The sequence below is a fragment of the Phycodurus eques genome, chromosome 20 (assembly GCF_024500275.1).
Source record: "Phycodurus eques isolate BA_2022a chromosome 20, UOR_Pequ_1.1, whole genome shotgun sequence".
NCBI lineage: Eukaryota > Metazoa > Chordata > Actinopteri > Syngnathiformes > Syngnathidae > Phycodurus > Phycodurus eques.
Window position 1 is genome coordinate 1910435 of NC_084544.1, and position 19022 is coordinate 1929456.

Below are 19022 nucleotides of genomic sequence, written 5' to 3' on the forward strand. Positions count from 1 at the left end.
TAAAAATAGCCCGTCTGAACGCAACAAAAGTGGGAGCGGGTGGGGGAGGTGGGCTGGGTCCACAAGCCGAGAGGAGGAAGAGTTGCAGAAACAAAAGACGTCACAGTAAGGAAAAGCGCAAAGGGGGTATCGGAGCTGCTGAAACGTGCTAATAATCCATTCGTTTCGGAAAGAGATCAATAGTTCCCGTGTGGGAGGGGCTTTGAAGTCCACCATAAATGAAGAGAATATTCTACAATCGCGAGGAGAAAACCGTTAGAGCGCCAACGGTCGGCGGAGAACAGAAGCGAGCAAGGAAGTAGCAAGTCTCGAGTCTGCGTTCCAGGATCCTGGTAATCCCGTGTTTGGAAATATTTGGGAAGAAGTGATAGTATTCCTAATTCAGGAGGACAAAACTGTTTAGATCACCGACGGCTCGATCAGAACAGAACCGAGCAGGGAAGTGGACAGTCTCAAATCGGCGTTCCAGGTTCATGCCGATCCGTGTTTAAATATATCGGGGAAGAATCGATCGTTTTTCTGGCCGGGCGCTAACATTCGGTTGCCAACAAAAGCAAGCGGGGACGTGTTGAGTCAGCATTCTCGCATCGTCCAACCCCGTGTATAAAAAGCAGATTGTGCTCATCTCGAATTGTGAGAAATCGACATTGAAGGCTATTTGGGAAGCATGAAAAAAAACATCTTGTGATTGTTTCTTAAATCATAAAAACAAAATTGTTTTTCCAGTTCTACTAATTGGATTGGAACAAAATCAAAGCAAGGAAAGAGAAAGTCATGAGTCAGCGTTATGGAATCGTGCTAATCCTGTTTTTAGGAATATTTGGGATGCAGCCAGGAGAATACAAGTTTTAAAAAGTAACGATTGGATCGTTACAAAAGCGCGCGCGCACGCACGATGCCGGGATTGTGCTAATCTCGATTTTAGGAATATTTGGAACTAGCTTCAGATCAAGACAGTATTCTGAAATCATAAAGATAAAACAGATTTGAATTTCAACAAATTCAAAGCAAGTATCCAATCGGTGATCTGGGTTTGCGCTCACCTAGGAATATTCATAACTCAAAATAGCACAGTGATTGGATTAGGTCAAAACCAAAGCAGGAAGTAGAAAGTCTTAAATTGGCACTTGCGTGTTTGTGCCAATTCCGTTTCTAGGATTATTATTAAATAAAAATCAGGAGAAAACAGTTTTTTTGCACACTAACAAATGGATCCAAAACAAACGTAGTGAGTCGGTATTCCAGAATTGTAGTAATCCTGAGTTTAGGAATATTTGGGATCGCTAATCAGGGTAGCATTTCTAAATCGTGATTTTTAACACTAAAAATTGGAGTAGAACAAAAGCAAGCAAGGGAGAAGAAAGTATTGAGTTTGCGTTCCTACGTTGGGCTAATCCAGGATTTTGCTAATCCCACGTTTAGGACCATTTGGGAAGCGAATCACCAATCAGGACAGTGTTCTGAAATCATAAAAAGGGAAAAACTATTTTGAGCGCCGATCTAATGTTTAAGAATAGACAATCCGGGATCGCATTCCTAAAATCGTTTGCCGCACCAACAACCGGATTGAAAATAAACAAAGCAGGGAAATCAAAATTATTGCATCAATGCGCCAGAATTGTGCTAATCCTGTGATTTGGAACATTTTCGTCTTCCCTTTGAACCCTTACCATTGGATCAGAACAAACAAATCAAACACTGAGTTCGTATTCCAAGATTGTTGCTAATCCGGGATTGTACCAATATGGGACTACTTGGGAATAATCATAAATCATATTAGGACTCCTGACGGAAGAGAAAACCGCGTTGAGCAATCGGATCCGGAGGAAATGGAAAGTAGCGAGTGGGCGCCCATTAATCGCGCTAATCCCACGTTGACCCTCTCCCCCCGCTCGGCATAAAAACATCCGCGGACGGATGAAGCGTGGAGACGCACCACACAATCCCCGAGGTGACAAGCGCGCGCGCGTGTGGTTTAATGCCATTCATAACAAAAGCCCCCCCCCCCCCCACACCCACACAGCGCGATAGAGTGACGCGTGTAATCCATCAGATTATTCTGCGATTTGGGTCGACAGCACGACCGTCCTCCATCATCTTCCTCCTCCAGGTAACACCTCCCCCAATCAAGCCCTGCCGATTGCCCCCCTCGCTCGCCTCACCTCCCCCACCACCGCCCTCATGCCCGCCTTCTACTTACATGTCAGCTCCATGGTGGCGAGCGCGCGTGCGACTGAATCCTCCGCAGCTCGGACAGATGAAGATGAAGAGGATGAGGAAGAGGAGGGGGGAGGGAGAGAGAGTGTGTGTGTGTGTGGGGAGGGGGGAGGGGGGGGGGGGCAGATGGCCGTCTAGCTGATAGCGACTGACAGCGAGCGCGAGTCGCAGCGGTGGATCGTTTTGTCTCCGGATTGTGTTTTTCTTTCTGGAGTATTCCCGTCAGAAGGAAAATTCCCGACGCCGCACCTGCCTTGTTCTTCTTCCCTTCCACTCTCGCTCGTTCGCTCAGCCTTGTGTTGATCGGCGGACTCGAGCGGCCCGATTGGGCGCGCGCGCGCCGCCGCCGCCGCACACGCCAATTGTGATGCGGCCAGAGGATCACATGATGCGTGCGCGTGCGTGCGGGGAGTCACCACATCGTCGAGAAGACGGGGGGAGGGAGGATGAAGGCGCTCGCGCAAAAACGGTCTACCGACGCCGCCGTAATCGGAAGGGGGTCGTTATGGCAACGGACAACGGTTGCCTGGCGGTCGGCGCCGGTAGCATCGGAGTGGCGGGATTGTCTTTGTTTCGGTGGCTACTACGAGGCTCGAATGACAGCCAGTCAGACCGGCCGTCTTTTCGGGCACGACCTCGTCAGACTTTGTTTAAAAACCCCAACGCCGTGGAAGTTTCGCAAAGGGCGGACGGCGTTCTCACCTTGTTGAAGTCCTCGCCGGTGGCCCTCATCTCCTTCCAGGTCTTGTTGAGCAGCTGGATGCAGATGCAGAAGAACTCCTCGAAGGAGCGGTCGTGCGTGAAGAACATCGGGTGGAAGTTGTGGCAGTTTTCGCTGGCTGCGGGACGACAAGGACACGGACTCGGTCACGTTCTCCCGGGAACCACTACATGGAATCTCTCGCTCGTGTTTTTAAGAAGAAAGGTAAAACTCAATAATATTGTACTTGACAAAGAAAAATTCTCTAATGACAAGTACATAGCATGTAACGGATAAATAAAGCGTTGTTGCCACATTTTTGCTTCAATTCAATTAACTGTGCTGCTCCTTCTTGTTCGCATGCCTTGGCCACGTGGGGGCAGTAAAACACAAACATGGAGATGGTCACAGCTCCTCAGTAAGCTACAGTAATAAGAAGTTCTCTGCAGAAGAATATATGCCTGCGAGTGTGGTTATATTGTCTGTCTACATGTGTTTTAGCACTGTTTGTTTTCAAATATCCGTTACTTAAAAGGGTTATAACAACATCACATAGATGCTATTCGGTAGCCCATCTATGGCGCTTGCCATTGTGTGTATGTAATTCTCCTTGCTTTGTTTAGTTTGACGATAAATGTCAAATAGGAGTAGCAAAGCCTTTACCAAAGTACCAAAGCCAAAGAAAAAAAAAAAAAAAAAAAGCCTCTGCATAAAGAGCAAGCAACACGCACACACACACACACCAAAGACGCAGCTCTAAAATGTGCAGACACGGAATGGACCGTTCGTCGTGGGACGAGCGCGCCTCGGCTGAGGTCAGCGGGCCTCGCTGTCATCCGAGTGGAAGTCTATTTTGGGCCTCGGCGCGCGCGTGCGCCCGAGGGACCGTAAACGTGTGACGTCATCTCGTTAGTGGGCCGGACACCGTGCAAATGAGGACCGCGGGGGGCCGGGGGCACTTCAGCGGGCGCGGCGCCACCCCTGACATCTGCCATCTGTGTGTGCGTGTGTAAAGGAGAGTCACCTTGCAGCGAAGCCACACGATGAACGCGCAGTGAAAGACGTCATCCTCGCTCTAGTTGCAAGCCTCATGCCCCACTGTGACAAGGGGAAAAGTGCGTGTATGTGCGCGCGGGTGCGCCCGCGCATGTCCAGCGAGCAACGTCAGCACCATTTTACAGTCCGGTCACTCGTGCATGCGTGTGCGGTAACCGGGCTACAGCAAACACCGCAGCGGCATCGCTGAGCCAAGTGTCATCGAATGCGGCGATTCGCAACCGGGCGGCGGCTCCGGCGGAGCCGCAAAAGCTCATCGGAAGGAAAAATGGAACCAGCCAATGAATCGACTAAAAACCAGGGGAATGAATACATGTCTACAGGAAGTACAATTAATAAGGAAAAATTAAAAAAAAAATGACACTTCAATTCATACAATAAATACGAAAAATAACAACTATTAATTACAATAAAAACACATCATCAGTAGAAGCTAATACAAGAAAAAGTACAATACAATTAAACTAAAGCGATAATAAAGTTAACATAAAATACATCTACAAAATACAATAAATCACAATAACATTTTAATAAAACTACCAAAATAAAATACTAATTAAAATACTATGAATCACAAATCAATAAATCAAGTTAAAAAAACATTTTTGCACACGGGCGGTCAAAAATACGCTTAAATTTAAGTGTGCGGGTATTTGTTTATTTTTTGTAGTTATACGGTATTTTTACATACTTTATCAATGTACTTGTCATGCAACTACAAAACATTTTTATATTCACTCCTCAGTGGCTTATAATAAGTGCATTTTACACGTAGTAGTTTGATGTTCCAAAAACAATTTGGCAAAAATGTGTCAAAGTGTGGCTCACTACTTAACGAACGTGTGAAAATGGGATCAAATTCACTGCTTGTTATTTTTGCGTTCGACGTCTGCATGACTCGCGAATATCGAGAACTACTTGATGCCCCCCTCCCCAAAAGGGTTTGGAATTGCGTATGGATGCCACAAGATGGTAGAAAAGCACTTAAAATGGAGGAGATCATAAAGCACCAACACCGTGCATCTCGCACGTCCACCATTATGAACCCGGCAGTGGGTCAAATATTCAACACAACACAAACCACTTTCACATCAAGCTCATCGAAAGTATTAGCTAGCATACTAGCACATATAACACGCTAGCACAAACTGACGTGACATCACACACGGGCGAACAAATATGAGCGCTAGCACTTTCATCTCAAATGCAGGCGAAAAAAGAAAACACTGCGAATGAATTCAACCTTAAAACAACACCACGCTTCCACCAGATGGCGCTAAAGTAAAACTTGACTTTGGCCTGAGCACAAAAAAGAGCGGAACGGACGACAACATGCAAATTTGCGGACAGTTTGACAGTACGTTTACATTTTTATAAGCTTTTATCAATATATTCTGTCCCTTTCCCGAAATAAATTAGCTTGAAAGTTGAAGCAAAAAGGCGCGCGCACGTCCATGTTGCCAAGCAGCGTTTAAGCACTGTGGGAACATCTGCTCTAATCGTCTCTAATGAGCTTAGCAGCTAATTGCGTCGTCGTGGACCTCGCGGGCGCCATCCTCACCCAGCGACGCTCCACATTTGCTCGCCTGGGTTTTTTTTTTTTACATCGAGCCGCTTCTCCTTCATTTCAAGTCAAGGAAGCTCGATAAATAAAATATAGCCTTGTTAAATAATATATTTTTTTAACTCAAGATTTTATTCTTGTAAAAAATACTTCAGGATTTTTTTTTTATGTTGAAATAGTAATTTCATAGTACATTTTATGAAAGATTTTTTTTTTTATTCTTAGAATTGAGATTGTTTTTTCCCCCTGCAATAGTACAAATTTATTCTTGGAAAAAAATGTTTTTTATTGTAATACAAACAAAATTACAGATTTGACTCCCATATAAATAGATTATATTATAGATTGTATTTAAAAGATATTCCTGAAAAAAATAGTTTTATTGCTAAATGAATTTTTACTGCAATATTACTCCCCGCAATTATTAGATTTTTGTACAAGTTTGTATTTTATTTATTTATTGACAATTTTATTTGTATATCATTAGCTGTGCTTCACCTCTTTTTGCAACTGCGCGATCGTTCAAAACATTAGCGGAATCCAAACGATGACTGCAGACAGACGAAGCGCGACGGCGATTGTGACGAGCTGCCGAGAGCGACGTTACGATGCCAGCGCGGCAGATGGAAAAAGAAACGTATTTAAATAAAGAATAGCGCCAAGGCAAGTGTGGAGACATGCCAGCCTGCAAAAAATAATGTATTCAATAAAAAAAACATCTGCTACCAACAGAGTCCAACTTGAGCTTATTAACAAAGATGAAACAATGTAAATGCTCATTATAATAAAAGCAAAAATGAATTCACTTAGTAAAATAGAGACATGAAATACAATTAATGACATTTTTAAAATGACAAGTTAGCCCGGTTTAGTTGTTAGTGGCAAAATGTTTGACCCAAACCATTAGGAACACCGAATGAAAATTGCTAACAAAGTTGGTGCAGAAAAAAAAAAAAACACAAAGCAGCGCCATAGAGAGAGCGAGAGAGAGAGCGAGAGAGAGAGAGAGAGAGAGAGAGAGAGCGTGCGAGAGAGCGAATGTGCGTGTGTGCGCACGCGACTTACGCAGCTCGCCCACTTTGAGGATCTCGCAGAGCATCTTCGTGAGTTCGATGCTGCTGCGGCCAAACGGACACTCGTGCTTGTCTTCTCGACTGCTGTTCTCCAGAACAATCTGCGACGCAAGGAAATAGCAAATGAAAAACAAAAAACAAAAAACAAAACAAGAGAGACATTTTCCAAAAATAAGATATACAGTGGACCGCATGCTTGCGGTTTGGCACCCATTCACCGATATAAAAAAAACAAAAGTCAAATTCTTGTTCAATTTTCTCTAAAAATACTCCCCCCGCCCCTTTCTTTTAACCCGCTTACTGGCGGTTTATGCCCTCGTATCCAATCATTTTTGGAGTTATTCAATAAATAAAGGCTACCAATTTGATAGAACTCGTACAATAAATCAACTTTATTTAAAAAGAAAATCCAGTAAATATAAAACAAAACCAGAATAAATGTAGATGAGAGAGTGTGCATTTTTGCGCTAAGCTAGCCGTGATTGGCTATTGATTCTTTTTGGCCGCGATGCCGAACGCGCTGACCCGGATGTAGGCGTCCTGGTGGTGCCGCGCCAAGTACAGCATGTTGTCCAGCGCCAGCATGCCGGGAGGAATCTGCGTGAAATCCACAGCCGGGTTCACGTGGTTCTGTGTGGCGGCGGCAAAAAAAAAAAAAAAAAAAAGGGGGGGGCTTTTTAATATGAAAAATAGCGCTCTACAGTTTTGTACTTCATCAAAACATACAGAAATATCATATAGAATGTAAAGAATTGAACATTTTGTGATCATTTCAGTGCGCATTGTTGCTGCTCCTTTTGGAGAGTTGCACCACTGAGTCAAAAATTGGTCCTTTTTCGCAGAGGATAAAGAATATATGCTTGTGAGTGTTGTTAATTCTCTGTCTGCATGTGCTGTTTAAAGGTTTCTAATTATTAGGACATCAATGCTAGTTTTGTTAGCACATCTATTGCATTCTGCATTGCGTGTTAGCTTTAAGCTAGCAGACTTTCCGAAGAAAAAGTGTGGTTCAGTTAAAGACAGAAGACGGAATTGTCTTGGCTCTACGTCCGTTGCCACTCTCTGCCGCTCGCGACTCAAAGCAAACCAAAAAATTCATAAATCAACGGACCGACGGCTCGTACGAACAAACCAAAACCAAAACCCGCTTACGATGAACCCGAGCTTCTTGTAGTCTCGCGTGTACATGGATTTGCGCTTGTCCACGCCGCCGCCGCTGTTGGGCTCGCAGTCCACGTCGAAGGCGATCCGCCGCAGCTCGAAGATGATGTCGCGCTGAGCCTGGCGAAACAAATATTCCTCACCGGCCCGTTCGGGCTCGCATTGCATTGCAAAAACAGCCTGATGGCTTTAGTTTTCAAACATTGCCATTGCATTCACATTCAAATATATCTTCACACACACACGCCACACATTTCTTTTCTTGTAATATTCAAAACATGTTTTTTTTATATTGAATTGTCCCCCTTTTTCCCCTGTCCTGAAATGATGATTATTATATTTTTTTGCATAAAAACTGGGATCTTATTTCTGTAAAAAAACATTTCTTCATGTAAAATTATATAAATTATATATATTTTTTCAATGACTTTTGTCTTGTAATAACAGTTTAAAGTTTTTATTGCCACTTCTAACTTTCACAAAAACAATGAATATATTAAATGACATCTTATTCCCCAGTAAATGTATATACATTTTCTTGTAATAAATTTTTGTTTCTTGGAAATTAAGACTTTTTTTCTAATTTGTTAAGTGTTTAATTGCACTTTAAAAAATGAAGCCTTGATAATTTTGACAAAAAAAAAAAATAAAATCAGGATTTTATTTATATAAAAATGCATATGCCCTCCTAAAATGTTTTCATTTTTTTTGGTATTATGAACATTTCATTTTGTCCCCTCATATTTTGCAAAAAAAAAAAGTTAGCAAAAATACATATTGTAAAATTAAGATACTTGTAATAGGAACATTTCTACTTGGCAAAAGATGATTTTTTTTCTCGCTAAATTAGTTTGCTATTGGAATTTTAGAAGTGTTTTTTCCCTTTTTTCATTAAAAGAAATGAATGTTACGTTATCATAATATTGCATCTTTCCGCTTTAAAATATTTGGAAAAAAAAAAAGTTTTGATGGAACATTCCACACACATTTCTCATCAAATCTTCCCCCTCCCCACAAAATTCTGGATTTTAGGATTTTTTTTTTTTTTTACAGCCCTATTTTTTTCCCTCATAGTGAAAACGCTTAACTTGCTTGAAATATAGATGTCATAGTCCAAGAAACATGGCAAAATTCAAAATTCTATACTCCCCCCCGCCCTCACCTGGTCCTGGGGGTCCATCTTGGTCATCATGCGGTCCTCCAGCAGGTTGAAGGTGAGAACCTGCAGAACGTACAGCTGGTGCGCCATCTCGTCGTTGATGGGCGTCGGGCTCCGGATCACGTTCTGGAAACGCGAGCGCAGAAGACGTCAGCTCCCAAAACGGCCGAAAACGCCGGCAGAGTCTCTCGGACGCTCGGCGGGGGGCTTACGCTGAGGATGATGGAGCGCAGTTGTTTCTGGGCCAAAATGTGAGCCATCTCCTGCGCAATCAGACAAAAAACAAAAACGACAAACAATCAAAAACACACCGGAACTACATTCGAAAAGGGTGAAACGTGGCACAATAATGACAATGAATGGGATCAGAGAAAAGAAACATTTGAGGTTGTGCAGTCAGCAGCATTGTTGGATTGCGGAGAAAAGAAAAGAGGAGCAACATTTCCCCTGAAAAAATAAACTATTATTTTAATGATTTTTTTGTGATAAATTAGGCTAATTTTTTGTCTGTAAAATTCAGAGGATTTTCTTGTAGTAGTGCAACATTTTTCTTGAATAAAAATTCCTTGCAAAACTGACTATTTTTTTTTATAAAATCTACATATTTCCCCCCTTCCTGTAAAATGAATTTTTTTTCTACAACATAAACATAAAAGCCAGCGAGCGCTGCAGCACGGCCGCGTCCGTGGCCGCCTTGTTGACGTAGCCGGCGATCTGCGAGGCCGAGAGCGCACGAGCGTTAGGCGCCGCGGCGTCTTTATTCTTGTAAAAATCCTTTTTTTTCCTTTTACCTGTACATTTTTTATTTTGCCATATTTCTTGTACTATGACATCTATTATCTTTTTTGTTAAATTAGCATCTTTGTCTGTAAAATTCAGATGCTTTCTTGTAGTACAGTATGACATTTTCTCTTCTCCAAATTATTCCTATTTCTCCACTTTTTTCTTGTAAAATTACAACTTTACTCCGGTAAAATTAAATCTCCCTCCCCCCCCTTTACAGTGTGGCTCTCTAACAGCATATGTGATGTTAAAAAAAACAACAAAAAAAGATAGGCGAACTTAAGGTTGCTGCTGTAAATTAGGGTACCACTTGGGAGTACTCCAACAGCTGGTGTAGTTAAGTGGTGCACTTACTGTCAGAGGACAATTTAGGATGTCCACAACGCGCTCATCAAACTAGCGTGTTGTTGTTGTTGTCGAGCGCCGTGAGGAAACAAAGTCAGAAACAAAGACAACAAACACACCACAAGGTGAGCGAGAGTGAGAAAGATGAAGAAGAAGAAAACAAAAAAACAAACAAACAAAAAAAAACACTTTTCTTGGGGGGTGGGGGGGGGGGGGTAGCGTGACGTCATTCCAATGCGGCATTCGGGCATGTGTGGACGGTAGCGAGCGGAGGAGGGGCTTCATTCATGATTCAAGAGCACAGCTGGCCGGACTGGGGGGGGGGGGGGATGAAGTCAAGGAGGAAGAGCAGGAGCGAAGTCTCCTTACTTGTCTCCTCTCCTCGGGAGCTTTGAGGAAGAGCGCGTTGATGACGGCGACGGTGTACGTCTGGATGTCCTGATCCGTCCTGCAACGCGAGCGACACGCCAAACAATTAGCGTCATTTTACAATCAAGTCTTTTCGGCCCTCGAGGGCCACCGTACTTTCGCTCGTCTTCGCCAATCTGAAAGGACATTTTTTTATGAGCTTTTTTCCTTTTTGCGAGATGATGACATTGTTTCTCAAACATTTACATTGCAGTGAACCTCTGCATAATTGCGATGACTAAGGCGAGTACGCGAGCGAATATCGCCGTAGTGTTGAAAAGGTGCTTTATTAGTGTTGACTAATTGAACAGCAGTTTATGTAACATGGGATCAAGATCGTGGACATGCCACAAGCATGTCTGTTTCAAGTGCTTTGCCGCCATCCTGTGGCAACGGTATGCAATTACAAGCCCCTTTTAGTGGGGGAGGGAGGGGTCTCAATTATCCCCAGATTTTTGCTATTGGCAGTTACATTATAATGATTTGATGATCAATACGTGGACAATTACAGTTTTGTTTCTTGGAAATTTCTTATTCCAGTTTATATGGACAAAGACTTGCCCAGAACAGAAATAAATTTTCTGTCTGTAAAATAATTGTTTTCTCGTTTTTTTTCCCCCTCATATTGAATTTAGAAAATCTTTTCTTCTGCAGTAAAATTAAGATTTGTTTGTGTTTTTATTTCTTTTTTTTAATTGCAATATGATTTCATTCTTGTAAAAGTACAAAGTATTTTTTGTGCAATGTATATTTTTATCGCAACGGATATTTCTCATCCGATCATTTTGATTCTCGTGAAAATATCACCCATCATCAAATAAACATTTTACAGATGAAGTGCAAAAGTTTTCTCGTAACGTCGCAGTTTCCGAAAATTATGATTTTTCTCTTGGAAAAATGTGCGGCGTTCCTGCAATGTACATTTGATCTGAGAACGTTTCAGTGAGTTTCCGGTCAAATTCAAGTTTTTCTGGTGGTTTCCTGTTGATCGTTGCACCCGCGCCAGCGCTCACCCCTGCAGGTGCGGGATGAGGTGCCCGATGGTGATCTCCTGCGCCACCTTGTGGTAGAGGTCCTGGCTGTTGAGCACCATGGACTCCAGGATGGCCAGCGAGCGCTGCAGCACGGCCGCGTCCGTGGCCGCCTTGTTGACGTAGCCGGCGATCTGCGAGGCCGAGAGCGCACGAGCGTTAGGCGCCGCCGCGTCGAGTCCGTTCCGATTACGGGCAGACCTTCTTGATGAAGGCCACGGAAAACGTGTCCCAGGAGACGACGCCGTGGTCCATCAGCTCCACGAAGGCCGTCAGCGTGAACGACAGCAGGTCTCCGAAACTACAACACACGCGAACACAAAGAAAGAAACGCGTTTGCCGAGCCGGTTCATTCCGGACGCTTCGGAAAACGAGGAAGAGGAGCGAGCGGCCGGCCGGCGGCGGAGGACGAGGAAGCGGCCGCTCCGAGCTCGTCGGCGGAAAGGAGAGACGCGGAGAAGCGGGAGCGAGGCGGCTAAAAGCCCGCGAGCAGAGTTGTCGAGGGCGAGGTCGTGCAAAAGCGGGAAACGGACGAGACGAGGGCTCGCAAAAGTCACGGACGCTTCCGTTTTTCCATTTCGTTTCAGGTTCCCCTCGGGCAGACGTGAGGTCGGCGTCGGGGCGGGCGGCTTTACGCCGCTCACGGCAAGTTTCTCAAAACCGGATCGGCTTCTCGAAAAAAACCACGCAGCGGAAATCATTAGCGGCTGTGGAGAAGAGGTCGTCGCGTCTGCCGTAACCTCGGCGAATGTTTGTAAAAGCTCGGCCGTGGCGCTGCTCGAGATCGAGAAGTCAAGCGCCAGGATACGTTCGCTTCGTCACAACATCGTTCGGATGCTTCATTCCGGCTAATTGTTCCAAACGACGCTTTGTTCGGATGCTTTGCGCTTTCCAACCAATAGTCGCCACACTTTATTAGGCCGCGGTTCAGACGCTTGGTCCCGATGTCACCGTGCTTCGTTCCGGTCACGAGGCCCCGACAATTTGTTCGGCGCTTCCCTATATCAAAGCGTTTCGGAAGCTTCGTTACGTCTCTTCGTTACGACATTTCGTTATGAGAGTCGGGTTAGAAAAGTCTCAAGTCTGCTGCGTTGTGCGCCGATTCGAGCTTTTTCCGGACGCCGAGTTCGAGTGCGGTCCTCTCGACAGACTTCCCTTGCCTTGGCGCGAACGCCTGCTCTAAGGGTTCGAGAACAGTTCCCGTTTGGAGAAATTTGCCGTGGATAGCGTAAATTCTACGACGCGTCGGAGCAGCACGATGGCCATCGAGCTTCTCAAATTAACGCTGAACTGCAGTCGGGAACAGAAAAAGTGTTTTCAAGAAAATAGTCCAAAATCAATTGAGCACGGCAATTCTATACTTTTAAACACGACCGAGCCCAAGCTGAAAATTGCTAATTGCCTCACGTTTGTCCGAATATTACTCGACACAAAATAGAAGAAAAAGCGTACGGTGACTTTCGGGACACCCTGCGTAGTACGACCAAAAACATTCCAAACTTCACTTGGTTTTCTTTCCACTTTGAGCTCCAACTCAGCAGCCACGGATGTCTTTTACAACAGTGACCTCTGGCGTTCAAATTAAGACCTGCACACAATTTCCTTGGCATTCATGAGCGGTCCGCTTATTGGAAAATGCAATGATTTATCACCCTTGAGACTTTGATGACACCGATGATAAAGCCATAAAAAGCTGTCAAAAGATAAACGGGCTGAAAAAAGGTAATAAGTGTCATAAAGTAGTGCATAAATATTACATTTGCAGGTGTGCTTTTATTGCTCATGTGTTTGAACAGGAAGTCTGTTAAAAAGAAAATGCAGCATGTAAATGTTCTAACCTTTTTGGTATTTTATTTTATTTTATTTACTCTGACTTTTATTTCTCTCTTTCTTTGCTTGCAATATTAAAAGGTTTTTGTTGTGTATTTGTTAATAAATATGACTTCAACCGTATTCGGTAGTGAAATGATTTCAGACAAAATAAACCACCTTGACATGAGGCTCATCAATGGTATTATTTTCAGAAAAATAAACATTTGACTCCTTTTGATCCCTTCCAGTAAAATTATATTTTCCTCATAAAAACATGTCCTGAAAAAGAAGAAATGTATTCTTGAAAAAAAGAAAAAAAAAACTCTTATTTTGGTTACAAATTGCGATTTTTTTTCTTCTTCCGGAAAAACAAAAACAAACTCAGATCAGATAACGAAGGACGGAGTCCGAAGCGAACTGCGGTGAAGCAGCATGTGGCTGTCACGCTGCACACAAATGATAATGCATTGCCAACAGAAGTGACGTCAGCTCCAAGTGGCAACGTTTTTAAGGCCACGTTAAAAACTTTGTCCTCATGCTTTTTAGAGCATTTCCACTTTTAAACTGATATCGCTTGTACTCTACGCCGTTTTAATTGTACTTTCATTGTTTTTCTCTTTGTTGTAAATGTTTGTAAGATGTTTTTTTCCAATGCTTTTAATCATGTAAAGCACACCGAGTTACCTTGTGTATGAAATGAAATATAAAAATACATTTGCTTTGTCTTTCAGAATTGAAGATTTAAGGTATTTTCTTGGAGTACAGTATGACACTTTCTTGAAACAAACAATTCCTCGTCCTCTCAAAGTTTTCCATTTTTCCTCAGGAAATAAAAAAGTCGTTTTTTTAAATTCAATTCGGGTTATTGAACTTTGTAATCTTTCAATCTGTGACAGTTTAACATTATAAAATATTAAATATTAACTTCAGTCTTTCAAGGGATGAAAGGGTGTTTTTAGTAAAACAAGAACAATTTAAAACAAATTATACTAAATAAAAAATATATTTAAAGAGTTTCGTCATTAGCACGCCCCTCCGCCATCGCCTGTCGAAATTTGGTTAAATACTTTGAAATGGTCAATTTAAACAGATCCATTGTGATGAAATATTGAAAGAAAGATGGTGAAAACGGAAAGAAAGATGGTGAAAACGGGAAAAAAAAGTGAAAAAAATGATGATGGTTCCATGTCGAAAAAAACAAGCCAAATGTCTTGAAATGAATCGGAAAATGAACCCAGAGAAAAGCCAAAGGCAGGACCACCAAGATTTCATTCGTCAAACACTTAGCAAATTGGAAATCAATGTCAATTTCAATTTCAATGGCAAAATAAATCTTGGTCGCCCCTCACATGAAGAGTTTATTAAAAAAAAAATTTTTTTTTAAAATAAATAAAAAAAAGAACATGCGAGACAAAAACGCAAGCCTTGAATATGTTTGTGATTTCCCAGAAGGCATTGGGGCTGCCGGCCTGAATCATGCAGACGCGGGCGGCGGGCAAAAGCGCGTCGGAGCATGTGCGGATGTCGACCGGGTTGGGGTGGGGTGGGGTGGGGTCTCCCATGGGGGGGCTTACCAGGGCTTCATAATCTTCTGCAGTTTCTGATAGCGCCTGCAAACATTTCACAAACTTGGCCGTCAAAAGCGACAAAACCAGAAGTGGTAAAAAAAAAATAATGGCAGGTTAGTATTTAAAAAAAAAAAATTAAAAAAACCCTATTTACGCAATTGCGACATAAACATGACAAACCAAACGATTGAACTGAAATTAAAAATAAATTCAAAGCAATGATACGTTGAAAAAATACAAAAAGGAACTAAAAGTAGATTAAGAATTAAAAATGTATCAAGCAAATGAAAATTAATTCAGATGAGTAAATTAAAACGTGTTAAAATATGAGTTACATAAATTAAATTTTAAATAAAAAAAAAAAGTCAAAATAAAATTAAAACAAATGTTAAAAATTAGTACATGAAAAAAATAAAAGGTGAGCAGATGACGATAAAAATTGAAAGACAGAGCATCAAATTACAAATTAAAAGGAAAAAGGTCCATTAAAATATGGAAAAAAATATATAAATTACAAATGAACTGAAAACCATAACAAAAAACAATAAGATGAAACAAATTATATAGAAAATAACTACATCAAAATCAATGAAAAGGGTTAAAATGTAAATTAAAAAATATTAAAAAGAATGAGTAAAAATTCATTAAGTAAATACTAAATAGTTGAAGGTAAATAAATACGAATCAAATTTAAAACAAAAATAATGAAATAAAAACTATATTGCTGTAGTTATAAGTGTGTATTTTTGTGATCATTTGTGATCATTAAAAACAATAATAATAATAATAAAAAACAACCGCTATGACGACAGACGATAAAAGGTGCCTGCTTTTGCCCGTAGAGGGCACCATGTAGCTTTGACTCGTGCAATTCACTGCACAACGCGCACACACACACACACGCGCACGCACAGTCATTAGCATAAAAGGAGATTTATTGAGGTGTCAAAACCTTTATTTGCCACACAAATTGGCAAAACCACACCGGCAGCGCCACCATCGGGCGCTCCCCAGCGTGCACCTGTGCGCGTGTGTGTGTGTGTGTGCGCGTAAATGTGAGGCCACACTCCCCATCGCAGATGAAAATGTCGACCTCAGCCAACTTCCTGAACATTGAGCCCGGGCGGCCTTTGGTGACAAAAATATCGGGACGCAATTCAGCCGTACTTTGACTTCCGACTTTTTCAAAACGTGAGCCGTCGCTCGACCGATTTTTGTCCTTGAGTTGAGAACAAAAATTTGTGAACACCAGGTATCCACATTAACTTTGTCATACAAAAAAAGACTACAGTATTTTAACGCTTTCAGCAACGGATATTTGAACCAACGGTGCAGTAAAACGTGTAGACACACAATGCAACAACGCTCCGGGGCATATATTCTTTATCCTCTGCGAAGAACGACACATATTACTGCATTTTACTGAGCACTTGTGTCCGTCTTCTTGAAATGTTTAGATTGGACCCCGCTAAATGGGCCCCAGCCCGACCGTGAACAGTAAAAACCTGTGAATAATTCCTGTTCCCTTTTAAATGAATTGAATGAAAAATAATAAGAATAATTTGGAAAATAACTCCGTGAGAAGTAATGACTGAATCCAGAAATTGTGTCGGTGTGTTTCGGATTAACGCCGTTTGCCCTTCCGGTTTACGTCCCGATACCTTTGTCCTCTTTGCGGGTTCGGAGGCCGGCGGCGCGCGGGACTCACTCGGTGCCGCTCTCGACCATCTGCGTCAGCAGCGAGATGCCGTCCATGTTGATGAAGTCCAGCGCGAAGGTGACGTCGCGCGAGGCGCTCGCCAGGTCCTTCAGCGCCTCCAGCTTGGCGTCCATGCTGGACGACTGGATGCGCTCGTGCAGCTGCAGCGCCGTCTGGTACTGCCCAACGACACCACACCACACGCACAGTCACTGGATGGCACACACCCGCACTTTTCCCGGGGAAAGGCTTCAAAACGCACAAGGGAGGCGGGTGGTTCCACAACATTTCTACTGGTGAAAGTGTTCAACATCCACATTTTTCCCGGTAAGAAGGTTGAACACGCACACCCTCTGAAAAAAAAAATGCGGGTGTTTCAACACAGACACTTTTTCTAGTGTAAGGGTTCAACACGCACATTTTGTCACAAGCAGGGGATGCGGGTGCTTCAACACTTCTTCCAGTGACAGGGTTCAATGCCCACACTTTGTCAGAATCTCACAGGCAATGTGGGTGACTAAACACCCACATTTTCCCTGGTAAAAGGGTTCAATGGATGCATCCTATGAGAGTGGGACAAAAACGTATGGGCGTTAACACCCACGGGTGATGTCGGTGTTTCAGCACCCCCACTCTTCCCGCTGTTGGTGCGCAATAAAGCCACAAGCATTACGTAACCCCTTCATATCATTTTGTGCGTTTCCGTGCGGGTTATCAAAAGCTAATCTGTGACATCCGACGCCACTGCAGCTCTGCTTCGCTTTTGTGCAGCGCGGGGGAAGCGCGGCGCCACTTACAGGCGAGGTGGTCAAGCGCAGGATGGACCCGTTCTTGATGTCGCTGCGATTCTGAGACGCAAAAAGCCAAACAATTAGAAACACAGAAGCAACTTTTGAAGAGCAAATTCCAATTTTGCAAAAAAAAAACCTTTTCCGTGATGTAGAAATTTGTGCCGTCGGCGATCTGCAGCGCAAAATTTTCATGGTTCCCCAACGACCAACTGCAACAAAAAAACTCAAATTCAGTCCGCTGGAAAAAGAGTTGTACGGGGCAGAGCGCATTTTGCCCCGTTGCCAAAACATTTGGCGACCATGTCGACTCACCCCTCGCAGACTTCTTTGATGATGGCCGACAGAGGCTTTTTCTGCCAAAACAAAAATTGAACATGACCATAAAAAAATGAAACAAACCAATTAAACAATAAAAATCACATTGCAGAATGGATGGGGGGCAGAATTTTCCAGGTGAAAAACTTCAACAGTCACACTTTTCACCCCCACAGCTGAATGCGGGTGTTTCCACACCAGCGCTTTAACCGGCCAACGGCTTCGACGCCCGCACTTTCGTCGCAGCGGATGTGGATGTTTCGATACCCGCACTTTTCCCAGGGGGAAGGCTTCGACACCCGCATTTGTCACCACAGCCCAGAAAAATGCTGAGAAACCAGCTTTTCTGCAGACGTGATCGCGCACACGCAATCGCCTCACGCCGCCATCGGCCGTTCGTGCTCGGAGGACGACCGAGGTTGGCAATAGGTGGAGGCGGCGCGCATGTGTGTGCGCGCGCGTGTGTGCTGACAGCAACAAGGTGACAAAGGAGGAAGAGGAGCAGCAGCTGTGCGAGGAAGAGGAGGACGACGAGGTTGAAGAGCGAGCGGCAGCCGCATCCCGGCGCCCCGGGGGCAGGACGACGCCGACATCCGCAGAGGTTCGCGTCGTCGAGGCGCCCGTTGCCCTGGCGACGCCTAACTTTTGCAACCAGCGGTGCATGCGTGAGTCACACGAACACACACACACACACACGTCTACATAATAGCATCTCCCAATCAGCTTTTGGTTTCAGATTTTAACAGCAACATTTTTTAGAATTATTTTTCTTCATTTAAATTATATTTTAAAATATGTATATTTTTACATTTTCTTCTGACTTTTTATATTTACAGTTTTCATATTTTTTTGTAAATATATTTTTATCCATCTGGTTAGAACGCAAATAAAAACATTAAAAAAACAAAACAAAAAGCGTATTTTTATTTTGATTACTTATTTATTTTTTTTAGAATTTTTGTATTTTATTTCCTTACAAAGCACCAAAAAAGATATTCAGCAAGAGTGTAAAAACAAATATAAAACATGTTTTTAACAGTTATAATTTTGTACACTTTTATTTGGAAACCTTTTACATTTTATATTTTGTGTAGACTAGATTGCACTTTTAAAAAGTACATTCATGTTTTTACTGAAAAAAAAAAATCCCAAAATATTCATACTTAACATATTTTACATGTATTTCATTTGAGAGGAAATACTATTTTAGAATTATATTTTGGATTTGTTGAAACATATTTTATGATGAACTTAGACTTCCAGATATTGATTTCGGATGGAGTAAGGTGAGCGTATGTCCGTTTTGTTGCATTTCTCCCTCCAACCCGCTAACGTTGACG

General features: G+C 42.8%; 1 protein-coding gene across 6 annotated transcripts in view; it reads right to left on the reverse strand.

Moving 5' to 3' along the window:
* Positions 1-19022, reverse strand: part of elmo1 (engulfment and cell motility 1 (ced-12 homolog, C. elegans)) — a 46813-nt gene that overhangs the window by 4812 nt on the left and 22979 nt on the right. For 3 of the 6 annotated variants that reach the window (XM_061664921.1, XM_061664920.1, XM_061664922.1), the window contains exons 3-17: positions 17680-17720; positions 17504-17576; positions 17374-17424; positions 16586-16755; positions 14884-14919; positions 11699-11798; positions 11480-11631; positions 10428-10506; positions 10068-10109; positions 9143-9193; positions 8934-9056; positions 7763-7891; positions 7136-7240; positions 6603-6711; positions 2920-3056 (exon numbers count right to left, since the gene is read on the reverse strand). In XM_061664921.1, coding sequence (XP_061520905.1) covers positions 2920-3056; positions 6603-6711; positions 7136-7240; positions 7763-7891; positions 8934-9056; positions 9143-9193; positions 10068-10109; positions 10428-10506; positions 11480-11631; positions 11699-11798; positions 14884-14919; positions 16586-16755; positions 17374-17424; positions 17504-17576; positions 17680-17720 — 1398 coding nt within the window. The remainder of the gene's footprint in view (positions 1-2919; positions 3057-6602; positions 6712-7135; positions 7241-7762; positions 7892-8933; positions 9057-9142; positions 9194-10067; positions 10110-10427; positions 10507-11479; positions 11632-11698; positions 11799-14883; positions 14920-16585; positions 16756-17373; positions 17425-17503; positions 17577-17679; positions 17721-19022) is intronic. The other 3 variants (XM_061664923.1, XM_061664924.1, XM_061664925.1) reach the window with 3 other exon arrangements.